General features: G+C 36.9%; 1 protein-coding gene across 2 annotated transcripts; it reads left to right on the top strand.

Annotated features, from left to right (window-relative positions):
* Positions 1-128: 128 nt before the first annotated feature.
* On the top strand, positions 129-7176 carry LOC126819419 (putative hydroxypyruvate isomerase). Of its 2 annotated transcripts, XM_050547429.2 has the most exons (8): positions 133-483; positions 1251-1362; positions 1794-1893; positions 2060-2138; positions 2844-2893; positions 5153-5222; positions 6569-6703; positions 6925-7176. In XM_050547429.2, the coding sequence occupies exons 1-8, from the start codon at positions 204-206 to the stop codon at positions 6975-6977; spliced, it is 879 nt and encodes a 292-aa protein (XP_050403386.1). In that variant the 5' UTR covers positions 133-203; the 3' UTR covers positions 6978-7176. The 2 variants fall into 2 exon arrangements, with proteins under 2 accessions (XP_055956685.1, XP_050403386.1); XM_056100710.1 differs by lacking the exon at positions 5153-5222 and having other exon boundaries at positions 129-483.
* Positions 7177-15678: the final 8502 nt, after the last annotated feature.

The raw sequence follows: 15678 nt of genomic DNA, 5'->3' as shown, positions 1-15678 counted from the left end.
ACATCCGCAAGTGCCCAGTAGCAAACACACACCGAAAGTCCGAGTGTTAGTGACTGTTCTCAGCGGAGCACCGAGGATAGATGTAAGGTACAAGAATATGCTGAGGTTTGCCGAGTGCTCAGCGAAGCTAACCAATGACGTATAGACAGGCAGTCTAAGTTTAGTATGATGCGAAATATAACCCTGACCTTTGACCCATCCAAATGATAACATCATGGTTTTGCAGAATTTTGGCGACGAAAAGAACGATTGCAACGGCATTAATACACGTTGACAGTCGTTCCAAAATGCCACTGAAGTTTGCTGCAAACCTGTCTTTTATGTTTCAAGAGTTACCTAGCCTCAGCAGTCGTTATGAAGCCGCAAAAAACGCAGGGTTTAGATTTGTTGAAACAGCTTTTCCGTTTGGACTAGATTCAGAAGAAATATCAACAGCCAAAACTAAATCGGGCTTGGATCAAGTTTTAATAAATGCGTACCAGGGTATATATTTTAATATCCCTCGAATTTCTATATATCTCTATAATTTTATAAAAGCTAATGGCCAAATACCCCAAATGTTCGATGTCTGCCCCCCGTAATGTTTAATATTTTCAAAAAATTGTTATTTTTAGCCAATTTAAAATTGATTCACACTTGTTAACTTGTTGTGTTTTCAATAGATATGTCTCATATAGCCGTGGTGTGCTTTGGTTGCTTGCAAGTAACACCTTGATCTTCTCACCTTATGACTTACGGTTGCCCACTCATCAGGACAAAATGGGACTATTGTATGGAATATTGTGTTTCGATAATTCTGTAGATCACAGGAAACAACAAAGTACTCAAAGTCAAAGTAAATTACCAAGGAGGCTGTTTAGGCAGGTGATCCTGCATTATGTGTAAATCTAGTATCGAACCCATGAAATACAAAGATACCAGACCTTCAGATGTATAGTAGAAACCTTTGTCACCAGTCCACCAATATGAAAACAGATTCCTTATCGTGAATGTCAAGTAGGGGTTTGAATCACGCTCATTTGAAAGTAATGCACATGTCATTATTATGCACAAATCATTATACTATCCTAGGGTAGTTATAATTGGTAATTTGGCCCAAGTGTGATGATCAAAACACATGTGACAAATATTAACTTGAACCCTCAGTTCCTGCATTTTCAGAAAATTGGTTAATTTATTTAGTATAAGATATATATAGTATAAGAGATATATAATATTTCTTGGTGGTTGAAATTCTAATTATTCTCTAGGTAACCCCAACAATGGAGATCTTGGTATAGCAGCTATACCTGGAAGAGAAGCAGAATTTAAAGAGAAACTTGAAACCTCTATACAAATTGCTAAGTCACTGCAATGTACAAGGTAGATATGTGTTACTGGTATATTTATGAATTATTAATCTATCCAGACATGCTAGACATTTTCTAAAACTGAACTTTGTCAAAAATATACCATGTTGTTGAACACATTTCAAATATGGCTAGGTAGTGGTAGGATGGTGTCTTTCTTTACTCCCAATGCTGAAAGTCACACAGCCATAAAGATAACTAAAGAATGAGTCACATATTTAAGAAAAAGTTCCCTTGAGACTAGAGATCATATCTCGGTGCATGTGACAGTCATATTTTTCCAATGCTATTTTCTCACCTGGTAACATTTGTAGCATTAGCTTACTCTTGTCTTTGATGACTTTCATGCACATTGCGAACTGCTGAAGGTGGGTGTATTTGTTTTTTTGTCCTAAATGTATGTTTAATCAAATGGAACCTACCATATACTTTTTCCATTTTTAGAATGCACATAATGGCTGGCTTAAAATCAGAATTTTCTGAACGTGAAATGGAAAAGACATATCTAGAAAACTTGAAATATGCCGCTGAAAGGTTAGAAAAGGTATAAAATATGCTTTATGAGATATTGTTATTTTTAAACAGGTTAAAATAAAAAAAAGGGATATTTTTTACCTTCAGTGTAATAAAACAAAGATGGACTTTTGTGTTTGTTTTGTAAAAGACTTGAATCATATTTTTATCAAAACTAATAAATGCCTTTCTTTCAGGAAAGCATGATGGCATTAATTGAACCAATCAATAACCGGTTAACATTTCCCAAATATTTTCTTTATGATTTTGATAAAGGTAAGTCAATATAAAATTTATTATTTGCAATTTAGATGTCTAATCAAGTTAGCATACAATCCATAGTACATTTCAACATAATGAACCTCTTAACTCTGTTAACATTCCGCTTAAAAATCATGACTATTGATAAAAACATGGCAGAAAATTTAAATTCAAACCCTTTTCTTTGATTCTACAAACATTGCGATTTAAAAGGGAAAGCGAGACAAAAACTATGGGTAACCAAATGAAAGGAGAGAGAGAAAAATGGGGTTTAACATTCCGCTCAACACAAACTGGGTCATTTCGGACTAACAATTTTCAATTTTATTTTAGCAGTGGGAGAAAACCGGGTAACCCAGAGAAAATCCACGAGGTTGGGCAGTCAACCCTACACTTTGTCATGTACAACTGGGGAATCAAAACCACACCAGTTAACGCAATGACAGACCTTAATATGATGCAGCCATCCACAAACCCCCGCCCCCCTCCAATGATAGGAATAAAATAGCATTAGCTGTTTTTCAAAGAACCTCCAATTTTAATATGTAGGATTTATGTTGTCTAAGGAGGCAGTTGAAGCATTTTTGGATTAACATTCATTTTAGAGATTTATCTTTCACAATATTGTAGTTTGCAAGGTATTCAAATCCCTCATGTAATGATGAGCAGTTTTAGTATATGTTCATGACTTTTCAATGAATATTTTCAACTTTTTTTTAGCTGTTGAATATATCAGGGTATTAAATCGCCCTAACTTAAAACTACAACTGGTTAGTATTTTTTAATACTCCTATTGATATTTTACATTATAGTATAACTGAAAACTTTTTACCAGAAATGTAGAGTATAAACAAAAGTTTCTTGTGTACATTTTCATCTCTGCTTTTATTTAAGGGCCACCGGAAAAGCTTCAATTTTTTTTTTTTAATTAATGCAAGTAACTATATGTCAACATATCCTTTCCATAAGTATAACACGAACCCGAATGTCAATATTATCTGAGACAGGTAAATTCCAACGTAAGTAATTTCCCCCGTTCTCCTTGAGTAGTCAAAACTCTCCGTCAATAAACAATCTGTGACGTCATTTTAGTCCTTATGCTCATATTCTAGTCTATATTTTTAGTCTATATTTCTATAATTACTTGCAATATTCAAAACATTTATGAAGCTTTTCCTGTGACCTTTAAGTCTATGGGAACAAAATTAATGTGGTGATTGATATATTTCTGTCAACTGAAATTAATACAATTCAGATTTTGTTTTTACTGAATTATTTTTTGTCCCCCAACTTTCGAAGAAAACAGGGGACTTTTAAAATGGGTTCGTCCGTCTGTCTGTCCGTCACACATTTTGGGACACAATAACTCTCCTTGGTGTAGGTGTTTTGTAGGTCAATGCCTTGAAGGAGTTCGAAGATGAGCATATTCTGCTTAGGGTAAGCCGAGATAAGCAATTTGATTGGTTGATGCTTTGGGACACGATAACTTTAGTTCTAATTAAGTGAGAGTGATGAAACTTGGTGTATAATTTCATTACATCAATACCTTGACTAAGTTCGATAATGAGTATTGTCTGCTAAGGGTAATCAGAGCAATAAGCAATTTGATTGGCCGAGACTTTGGAACACAATAACTCTCCTTTGAATTGAGGTAGAATGTTCACCCTTGTTGAGGTGTTTATTAGGTCAATGCCTTGATGGAGTTCAAAGATGAGAATTTTCTGTTTAGGGTAATGCGGTGGACACACTAGCCGAATGATTTGGGCGAATCAATCGGCGTCGAAATTCGCCTAGTGTATCCACTGTCATTCGGCCGAATGATTCGCCCGAATCAAACAGGTTTGATATATTCGGCCGAATTATATTCGCCTGGTGTGTCCGCTTCACGGAAGCATTCGGCCGAATATAGAATTCATTAGCCAATCACCACTCATATCGAGAAGTCACGTGATAGATTGAAGACATAGACGCCGTCATGTTTAATCATGTGACGTGAAAGGTGATGCAATCGACAGGTTGAATCGGGCGAAGCATTCGGCTAGTGTGTCCACCCATTCGGCCGAATAAAATTCGGCACCGATTGATTCGGCCGATCGATTCGGCTAATGTGTCCACTGCTTTAGCAGAGATAAGCAATTTGATTGGTTGATGGTTTGGGACACGATAACTTTAGTTTTAATTAAGTGAGAGTGATGAACTATGGTGTATAGTTTTATTACATCATTACCTTGACTAAGTTCAATAATGAGCATTTTCTGCCCAGAGTAAGCAGAGCAATAGACAATTTGATTTGTCGAGACTTTGGAACACAATAACTCTAATTCTAATTGAGCTAGAATGTTCACACTTGGCATAGGTGTTTATTAAGTGAATGCCTTGACAGAGTTCGAAGATGAGAATTTTCTGTTTAGGGTAAGCAGAGATAAGCAATTTGATTGGTTGATGGTTTTGGACACGATAACTTTAGTTCTAATTAAGGGAGAGTGAGGACACTTAGTGTATAGTTTTATCACATCAATACCTTGACTAAGTTCAAAAATGAGCACTTTCTGCTCAGGGTAAGCAGAGTGATAAGCAATTTGATTGGTCAAGACTTTGTGACACAATAACTCTCTTTCTAATAGAGGTAGAATGTTCAAACTTGGTGTAGGCGTTCATTAGGTATTGATGCCTTGATCACGTTTGATGATAAACATTGTCTGCTTACGATAAGCAGAGATAAGCAATCTGATTGGTTGATGCTTTGGGGCACAATAACTTTGGTTATAATTATGTGAGAGTGATGAAACTCTGAGTTCAATGATTAACATTTCGAGCTAAAGCTAAGCAATTTCATTGGTCAATGCTTTAGGACAATATAACTTTGATTCTATCTGATAGAGAGTGATGAAACTTAGTGTATAGTTGATAATCAGTTTAATGGCTTGAAACTTTTGAATAAAATAAATGTGCGATAAATTAATATGTGTCATCTATTTATTTGGGGATTTCGGCAGGGGACATCAGCTTGTTCCTTTTTGGATTTACAGGATTTATTTCATTTACAAATTATGGATGGTAATTTAACTGATAATATTAAAAAATATTTACCCATTACAGGTAGGCCTATATATAGCAATTAAGTTAATCATTAATTTTCTTTACTGCTTAATGTGATCAGCAGACTGTGGAACCGGTACCAACAAACACACAATGCTGATGATATACCTTGTTTTAGTCGTCCTAGAGCCACTACACAAGCCCAGGATCGATACATTCATACACAGGTCCAGCGAATCGAGCTTTCTGTAAACTTATACCAAGTTACAGGAATTCGATTTGAATTACACCCCAAACGATTAGAAATCGGCCACATGCAGCCCATTTGCATGTGAGACGACCGCGTGTTGTGCCTCCATTAACTCGCCAGCACATGGCAAACAGGCATCAATGAAGTAGGCAGCATAGAAATTGGGATAATCGTCGATGGGCGCGTGTAATGTTCTCAGATGAGTCCAGATTTACTCTGGATTTCACCGATAGGTGTGCTTGCGTTTGGAGGCGTGTAAATGAGCTCATGCTAACGTTAACGTCAGCGTGACAGATTCGGGCGTGGGTCTGGCAGAACGGACGTGCATATTGTTCAAGAAAGGTTCAAGGGTGTGTACTACCGTGACCACATCCTGGCACCGATAGTTCTGCCCTATCCTCAACGTGCAGGTCGACATTTCTTCTTTCAAGGTGATAATGCCCGTTCCCTCCGCGCTCGTGTCGTGAATGACTACCTCCAGCATCACCATATTGTCCATATGCCTTGGCCAGCCATGAGTCCGGACCTTTCTCCTATAGAGCATGTCTCAGACATGATCAGAAGACGTGTTTACAGTGTGGCACTGTAAGAGGAGTGGGTCAGATTGCCTCAAATCGTTATTGGACTGTTGATTAGGAGTATGCCACGACAAATTGCTGAATCTCTGAGGATCGGTGGAGCATTTACTCATTATTAAGACAAAAATCAAAAACGTTAATTTTCACTTTTGACAATGTATCTCTTTGCGAGTGAAATGGGGCCGTCTGATAAGCCGCTTATGTTCATATAGCTGTTTATGTTCATATGTAGGCAATTGGCCTGTTATTAACATACACTGATTACCTCTAAAAAAAAACAGCAGTGCATTTCCGCAGTTTTGTATTGTTTCTGAATATCCCCTACATTTTTTGAAAAGTGTAGTTAACATCTGTATAGTATTCACTTTGTGCAGTATTTAAAATTTGAATAGCCTGTACTAAATTCCTATATTATTTGGGTAATTTACATTTTGTTCATCAGTTTCTCAACATTGCATTGTCTATTACAATAGTTTAACTGTCATCAGTATCTTGGTATGTCTTTCAAGTTAAAAGCATGTGTATATCATGAATTTTTAAAAATTATTTTGTATAATTTTTTTGATTTGTATTTGCAGGTCACATTCAGATATCACAGGTACCAAGTCGTGGAGAACCAGATTCCCCGGGAGAAATTGACTATAGTTATATATTAAAGTTAATAGATGAGTTAAGTTATGATGGTTATATAGGATTAGAATATAAACCAATAGGTAACTATTTGTTTTATTTCCTGACAAGTTTTAGTTAATATTATCTTAAATGACTACAATCTCTCTATTTCTCCCCCCCCCCCCAAAAAAAAATCCCAAAAAACAAAAAAAACAACACAGTATCTGAAAGCAAGATATAAATACTTTATACGTGAATCAGTTTCAACTTACACTGTTACAGTGCCATAGATATAATACTTTTTCTTTCATTTTTCTTTCAGGAGACACTGTAAAAGGAATGAGTTGGATAAAAAATCTGGGATATCAAATGTGACTATTATATCTTTATAAGTATGCATGAAGTATGTATAGGCAAATCATAGAGGCACACTTAAAGCGATGCACCCACTTACATAACCTTAATGTAAACTAATTATGCTTACCAATTTCTGTTAAATTGACATAACACTACAGTTGAAAAAAATCATGTTTATTCTTTTAAGGTTCTTGATTAAACTAGTATCTACAAATAATCCACTATTAACCAATAGAGAGAGAGAGAGAGAAATGGGGTTTAACGTCCACTCGACACAAACTAGGTCATTTCGGGACTAACACATGGTTCAATTTTATTTCAATCATTCGCTTGCGGGTAGGGGTCTTTAGCAGTGGGAGGAAACCGGAGGACCCGGAGAAAACTCACGAGGTTGGACAGGTGACCCTACTCCTTGTCACGTACTACCGGGGAATCGAAACCCCGCCAGTTGACTCAATGACAGACCGTATGATACAGCGCGCGCGTGCTAACCATTCGGCCATCCACCCCCCCTATTAACCAATATGAAATGAAATGTAATGGGGTTCAACGTCCTACTCTTCTCCTCCTAAACTGGGCTAATGAAGACAGGCATACGCCATACAGTGTGCTATGAGGGAAATTCTGCCCAGGCAGCGGCGCTACGGCCTACTCTTATATCAAATTCCAACTGCCAAGGAATCTTTTACGTGCACGCCAATAAACACAGGACATCGGTTTTTCGTCCCATCCGAACAACTAGACAGCTGTCCTTGTCAGGCCCTCCGTTCTGCATCACTGACAAGGGGAACCCACGCCAGAAAATCTGGATGAACTTTCTCGGCCAATGCAGGGATCGAACACCCGACCTCCAGGCCAGAGAGCTAGCGTCTTACCCACTTAGCCACGTGATCCCCCACTATTAACCAACATAATATATTATTACATAACTGAATCACAGACTGTACACAAACATCAATTACTATACCGAGGCAATGGAAATGCCAATCTGAACGTGGAAATGCACCACTGTTATTAATGGAGGATTGTAAATCTTGTTTTAGAGATACACATTAATCTTGCAATTCTGTATGTAACAACATCAATTCATGATCACAGATCAATTCTCTCAAAACACAAAAAATTTAATTTGACAGAATGGGAATGTTGAAAATCATGATTATTCTTGGTGCAGAGAAAGGGACCGTCAGATAAGCCGCCCATATGAAATGTTTATATTCATGTGTAGGGCATTGGCCTTTTATTAACATACACTGGTTACCTCTAATAAAAACAGCAGTGCATTTCCGCAGTTTTGTTTTGTTTCTGAATATCCCCTACTTTTTATGAAGAGTATATATTTGATACTAGTTGAGCATCAGTAAAAACATGATTATTTCACTGGGTATGGGACGCAAATACCCAAAGGTGTCGGACAAACTCTAAAGCAACTGCGTCTCCTTCACTGGGCACCTTCAATGTATGTCTACCTGTGGAATAACATGTACATTATTTGTATCTGTTAAATTTCTGAGGTTTATATATTCGATTAATATTATTATTTACTCATGGGCGCAGGGGCGGATTGAGGCCGGGAACCGGCTCGGGCTCCCGTGTCGGAGCGGCCCCTTTTACTGACCGAGGAGCCCGGATGGGGGGTCCGGGGGCTCTCCCCCATTAAATTTTGAAAAATGAACACCAAATATGCGATTTGGTGGCATATCTGATTATAATCTCTGTCAAATAATATATCTCATCAATTGATTAATTTAGGCCAAAACCCCGACCTGCAAGTAATTTACAACCATCAACCTGTGAAATATCATATCGTCATATTAATTAACGTATTATCATTGTATCGTCAAGACCAGCAACATCAAATTTTGCCGAGGCCTTAAAATTGATTTTTTTTTTTTTGAGTTACGAACCATCGGCAGACGTTTCTGGCGACAGCGTCGGGTGAATCCGATGAAATTTTCGGATGAAATTCGGAATCCCCATCGCAGGATTCCGAATTCCGGCCAACACCCAGCACACCCGGCCCAGAAAGTCTATTATACCAGCCCATTCCAGACCCCAGTGATGGCGTGGCGGCCCGTTAAAGTCACCGGCCACATACAACATGATCATCATCGCTCCATGGCCGGTCCAATACCCCCCCCCCCCCATATAATGTTCAGCAGAAAAGGTTTTTATACGCCCACATTTTCATGTGGACGTATATTGTCGTCGCCCCTGTCCGTCTGGACGTCCGTCCGTCCACAATTTGTTTGTGGACACTCTACAGGTCACAATTCTTATCCGATTTTGACGAAACTTGAAATATAGGTTTATCTCCAAAAGATCTCGGTTCCTTTCGATATTGGCATGTATTGGATCGAAACTTCATGGATTATGGCCCCTGTTTGTACGAAAAATCACGTTTTTAGCTTGTGGACACTATAGAGGTCACAATTTTTATCCGATTTTGTTGAAACTTGAAATCTAAGTTGATAATCCAAAGATCTCGGTTCCTTTCGATATTCGCGCATATCGGACCGTAACTTCCTGAATTATGGCCCCTGATTGTACGAAAAATCGCGTTTTTAGCTTGTGGACCCTATAGAGGTCATAATTTTTATCCGATTTAAAAAAACGTATTATTATATCACCGTTACACCCTAAGGAAGGCTGAGTTCGAATTTCGTGAAAATCAGCCCAAAATTGACCGACAAAATGGCCGCCGTTCGTTCTCAAATAGCGTAAAAATATGGTATATCAAGGTTATGGACCCTACAGAGGTCACAATTTTTATCCGATTTTGTTGAAACTTGAAATATAAGTTTATAACCCAAAGATCTCGGTTCCTTTCGATATTCGCGCATATCGGACCGTAACTTCCTGAATTATGGCCCCTGATTGTACGAAAAATCGCGTTTTTAGCTTGTGGACCCTATAGAGGTCATAATTTTTATCCCATTTAAAAAAACGTATTATTATATCACCGTTACACCCCAAGGACGACTGAGTCCGAATTTCGTGAAAATCGGACCAAAAATGACAGACAAAATGGCCGCCCTTCGTTCTCAAATAGCGTAAAAATATGGTATATCAAGGTTGTGGACCCTATAGAGGTGACACTTTTTATCCGATTTTGTTGAAACTTGAAATGTAAGTTTATAACACAAAGATCTCAGTTCCTCTCGACATTCGCGCATATCGGGCCATAACTTCCTGAATTATGCCCCCTGATTGTACGAAAAATCGTGTTTTTAGCTTGTGGACCCTATAGAGGTCATAATTTTTATCCGATTTAAAAAAACGTATAATTATATCACCGTTACACCATAAGGACGACTGAGTTCGAATTTCGTGAAAATCGGCCCAAAATTGACAGACAAAATGGCCGCCGTTCGTTCTCAAATAGCGTAAAAATATGGTATATCAAGGTTGTGGACCTTATAGAGGTCACAATTTTTATCCGATTTTGTTGAAACTTGAAATGTAAGTTTATAACCCAAAAGAGCTCGGTTCCTTTCCATATTCGCGCATATCGAACCGTAACTTCCTGGATTATGCCCCCTGATTGTACGAAAAATCGCGTTTTTAGCTTGTGGACCCTATAGAGGTCATAATTTTTATCCCATTTAAAAAAACGTATTATTATATCACCGTTACACCCCAAGGACGACTGAGTCCGAATTTCGTGAAAATCGGACCAAAAATGACAGACAAAATGGCCGCCCTTCGTTCTCAAATAGCGTAAAAATATGGTATATCAAGGTTGTGGACCCTATAGAGGTGACACTTTTTATCCGATTTTGTTGAAACTTGAAATGTAAGTTTATAACACAAAGATCTCAGTTCCTCTCGACATTCGCGCATATCGGGCCATAACTTCCTGAATTATGCCCCCTGATTGTACGAAAAATCGTGTTTTTAGCTTGTGGACCCTATAGAGGTCATAATTTTTATCCGATTTAAAAAAACGTATAATTATATCACCGTTACACCCTAAGGACGGCGGAGTTCGAATTTCGTGAAATTCGGCCCAAAATTGACAGACAAAATGGCCGCCGTTCGTTCTCAAATAGCGTAAAAACATGGTATATCAAGGTCACAATTTTTATCTGATTTTGTTGAAACTTGAAATGTAAGTTTATAACTCAAAGATTTCGGTTCCTTTCGATATTTGCTCAAATCAAATTTTAATTTCCTGAATTATGCCCCTTGATTGTAGGAAAAATCACTTTCTTTTTAGCTTGTTCTCTATCCATATCTCGAAAATGTGGGCGTATTCTGCCTGGCAGCCGCTGGTTTTAGACGAATTGGACAAAACTTATTTTTTTCATTTTTTGTCCGGCCGGCCCTTCGCCCGATCCGCCCCTGCATGGGCGGGGAGAGATAACGTCTTACCCCAAACAAATTGCAAAAGACACCAGGAAGTTTCGTAGAGCGATATCTCGTCTCACATGTCACTGATGAAACATGCCCGGAACACATGTAACGCTAGACACCTTTTATTTAAAGGGGCTAAATCGCTTATATTGACACAAATGGGTCGGAAATAATGTAATATGAATGTAAATAAACTGATTCGGTATTTCGCCAAACATAACTGCTTTGAAATTAGAGTAAATACGGAAACGATTGGACGTAAATCAATTTATATACATTCATATTACATTATTATATGCTTTGCGACCGATTTATGTCAATTTCTAGATCCCAAATATTAGAGATTTAGCGCCTTTAAATTACACTGATTTTAAATGTTTTATCTAGTCAATTTAAAGAAATTTCTATTTTCGAAAAACTGATGATACAATTAATGATTGATGACCCAATCCGGAATGGCTCCAGACCAAAAAATAATGGAATTTCAGGCATTTATTTTGCCGGCTAGAAGGCAAAAAGGTTTTATCTCCCAAATTACTATATAATTTTAATTTTTCACTTTACCCGTCTGCACAAAAAATCTGATTTTTAAAAGCGTATGCAAGTTAAATATATTTAATAGCGCTTTTATCTGGTGTATCTTTCATTTCATTTTCTTATGAATTGGACTATATTATTATAACAATAATGCGCGCTTTTTGTTGTATAATAATAATAATAATAGTTTGTTCAGCTATACTTTTCGTTTATAAAATGTATATTTTGTCTCTTTTTCGCGGAATTCTATGAGATATCCATCTACATCCCTGTCATTGGCAGCCAACTTAAACACAACAGTATGATAGGACATAAAATAGAAAGTGAGTAGGTACAAATCATAGATATCTTATAATCTTTATAGGATATCTATGGTACAAATACTTGGGACCCAAGATGGCGTCTTTGTGCACTTGACGTCATATATTCATGACGTCATATGAAATTTCTGGCTTCACAGTTGTCGCAACTTTATCTATATACTATATACGGCTTTGGTCTGCATATGGGATTTAACTAAAATAATGTGGCAATGCTGAAATGGTCAGCCCTCTCACCAATTGAGCATTAGTCGCTCAATATTGGATGTTGTCTCTCCCATTGTCCCCATCAGCAGCAAAATCAAATCTTATTCTACTGGAAGCAGCATTGCACAACAAGAGTCGAGAAGGATCACATAAGCAGTCAAAAAGAATCAAGTACATAAAACAAAATCCAAGACGCCACGAACCCTTATAATTATGCCCCCACGATTTGGTCCATTCCTTTCAAACTTTCGCTTCTTATCTATATAATAAAAGTCCTATTTTTAATTTGTAGTAAAAATAAATGTGATACGAATTGAACTGAAACCCCGTCTCAAGCCATTGAAAACGTTACTTGATAATCGAGATTATGTAGGTGGAGTTAACGACTGTCAATCAAACGATCGGCCAAGGTGAAAATATATTTGACTACCATTTCTAGTCAAATAATACAATGATGATAACTTTGTTCAGAATAAAGTAATTTGACTGAAATTTTCAATATATTCTTCTTTCATCGTCTACTTTTTAACTGTTATAGCAAGAATTGCCAACTCTCTATAAAAAATCTCCCATAATGTATCTTTAATTTGGATTGGTTTGTGGACAAAGCTTAAAATGGAGATTTCGGTAAAGGCAGAAACTTGATGGCCATTTACCCAGAAGGTGCTAAATGGATTATAAACCGTCGCAATGCCGATACTGTGGTTTTTGATAAAGAAAAGTTTCAAAACATTATACATTTGAGGTTGGGGATCAGTTAATACAGCAAATAATTGGTTTAGCAATGGGAACTGACCCCGCCCCGTTTATGGCAAATGCACATTTATATAAATACGAATTCCGCTTTCAGGATCATAAAGGAAAAAACTGATTACAAGGTAGCTAAAAGTATAAACTATACCTTCCGATACATTGATGACATAACAACTATCGATGATAACGGAACTTTCTACAAATATAAAAGTGAAATATATCCCCAAGACAGAATTAATATTAAATAAAAAATATTCAGGCATTATAAATGCATCTATTCTTGACCTGAATATTAGGCCTAATATAATTAACAGTAAATCATTTAATGTCGGTATTTTCAACAAAACGGTCAAATTTGGCTTTCAAGTTTTAAAATACACATCAATTTATAGGAACATACCAGATGTCACGCTATATAGTGTCTTCTATTTAAACATACATTATGCAAGGGCTAAATCTGTCTATTGCAGGTCTTTCTTTAGGCCTGAAATGTTATCTAAATTATTAATTAGACATTAATTAACCTATCCAGACCATAATCAACTCTAGATGGTTATGCTAGCCTGCGATCTTTAGTGGATTATGAGCCGATTTACTGCATAACTTTCCTCTACGATTTAACGATTAAATGGATAATCGAGACTATGCTGTTTATCGAGGCTAGGCGGAAATTTCTGGGTTCAGTGGATCAATTTGAATGAAATTTTCAGCAAATTGCCTTTACATTATCAAGTTTTTAACTATTATAGTGAGAACTGCCAACTCATTATCGAATCTCCCATAATGTATCTTTAAAGGTTTTACGACTTTTTACAATATATAACGATAAAGAACTATTTCTTTCCAGAATAAAATCTCTTTATGGTACACAATTACGCATTTTAAAAGAAATTTCGAAACTTCCATTTCTTCAACATACCAAGATTGACTTTTCTTATAAATATATAACCGACTACTTATTGCATAATGAACTAATTTAATATTTATTTTAAATTTTCTGCAGTTTCTTAATTCTATGGGGATTATCGCCCTTATACACTTTCAACATACCTGTTTTGCATTTCTTATAGGTGTATTAAGTATTATATTTTGTGCAATCACATAGCTGAATAATTCCCATTAGTTCCTAAATCGATAGTTTATTAACCTTTTGGCGGTGTCTTATCAGGATTATAGCCCTTTTTATACGCCCACATTTTCATGTGGACGTATTATGCCGTCGCCCCTGTCCGTCCGTCCACAATTGTTTGTGGACTCTCTACAGGTCACAATTCTTATCCGATTTTGACGAAACTTGAAATATAGGTTTATCCCCAAAAGATCTCGGCTGCTTTCGATATTGGCATGTATCGGATCGAAACTTCATGGATTATGGCCCTGATTGTACGAAAAATCATGTTTTTAATTTGTGGACCCTATAGAGGTCACAATTTGTATCTGATTTTGTTGAAACTTGAAATATAAGTTTATAACCCAAAGATCTTGGTTCCATTCGATATTCGCGCATATCGGACCGTAACTTCCTGAATTATGGCCCCTGATTGTACGAAAAATCGCGTTTTTAGCTTGTGGGCCCTATAGAAGTCATAATTTTTATCCGATTTAAAAACCTGTATTATTATATCACCGTTACACCCTAAGGACGACTGAGTTCGAATTTCGTAAAAATCGGCCCAAAATTATTGACAGACAAAATGGCCGTCGTTCGTTCTCAAATAGCGTAAGAATATGGTATATCAAGGTTGTGGACCCTATAGAGATCACAATTTTTATCCGATTTTGTTGAAACTTGAAATGTAAGTTTATAACCCAAAGATTTCGGTTCCTTTCGATATTCGCGCATATCGGACCATAACTTCCTGAATTATGGCCCCTGATTGTACGAAAAATCGAGTTTTTAACTTGTGGACCCTATAGAAATCATAATTTTTATCCGATTTAAAAAACCGTATTATTATATCACCGTTACACCCTAAGGACGACTGAGTTCGAATTTCGTGAAAATCGGCCCAAAATTGACAGACAAAATGGCCGCCGTTCGTTCTCAAATAGCGTAAAAATATGGTATATCAAGGTTGTGGACCCTATAGAGGTCACAATTTTTATCCAATTTTGTTGAAACTTGAAATGTAAGTTTATAACCCAAAGATCGCGGTTCCTATAGAGGTCATAATTTTTATCCAATTTAAAAAACTGTATTATTATATCACTGTTACACCCTAAGGACGACTGAATTCGAATTTCGTGAAAATCGGCCCAAAATTGACAGACAAAATGGCCGCCGTTCGTTCTCAAATAGCGTAAAAATACGGTATATCAAGGTTGTGGACCCTATAGACGTCACAATTTTTATCCGATTTTGTTGAAACTTAAAATGTAAGTTTATAACACAAAGATCTCAGTTCCTTTTGATATTCGCGCATATTGAATTGTAATTTCCTGAATTATGGCCGTTGATAGTAGGAAAAATCACTTTCTTGTTGGCTTGTTCTCTATCCATCTCTCGAAAATGTGGGCGTATCCTGCCTGGCTGTCGCTGTTTATTG

Source organism: Patella vulgata, chromosome 4, assembly GCF_932274485.2.
Source record: "Patella vulgata chromosome 4, xgPatVulg1.2, whole genome shotgun sequence".
Classification (NCBI taxonomy): domain Eukaryota; kingdom Metazoa; phylum Mollusca; class Gastropoda; family Patellidae; genus Patella; species Patella vulgata.
Note: the sequence above shows the minus strand (reverse complement) of the source record. Positions and strands in the feature narration are given on the sequence as shown.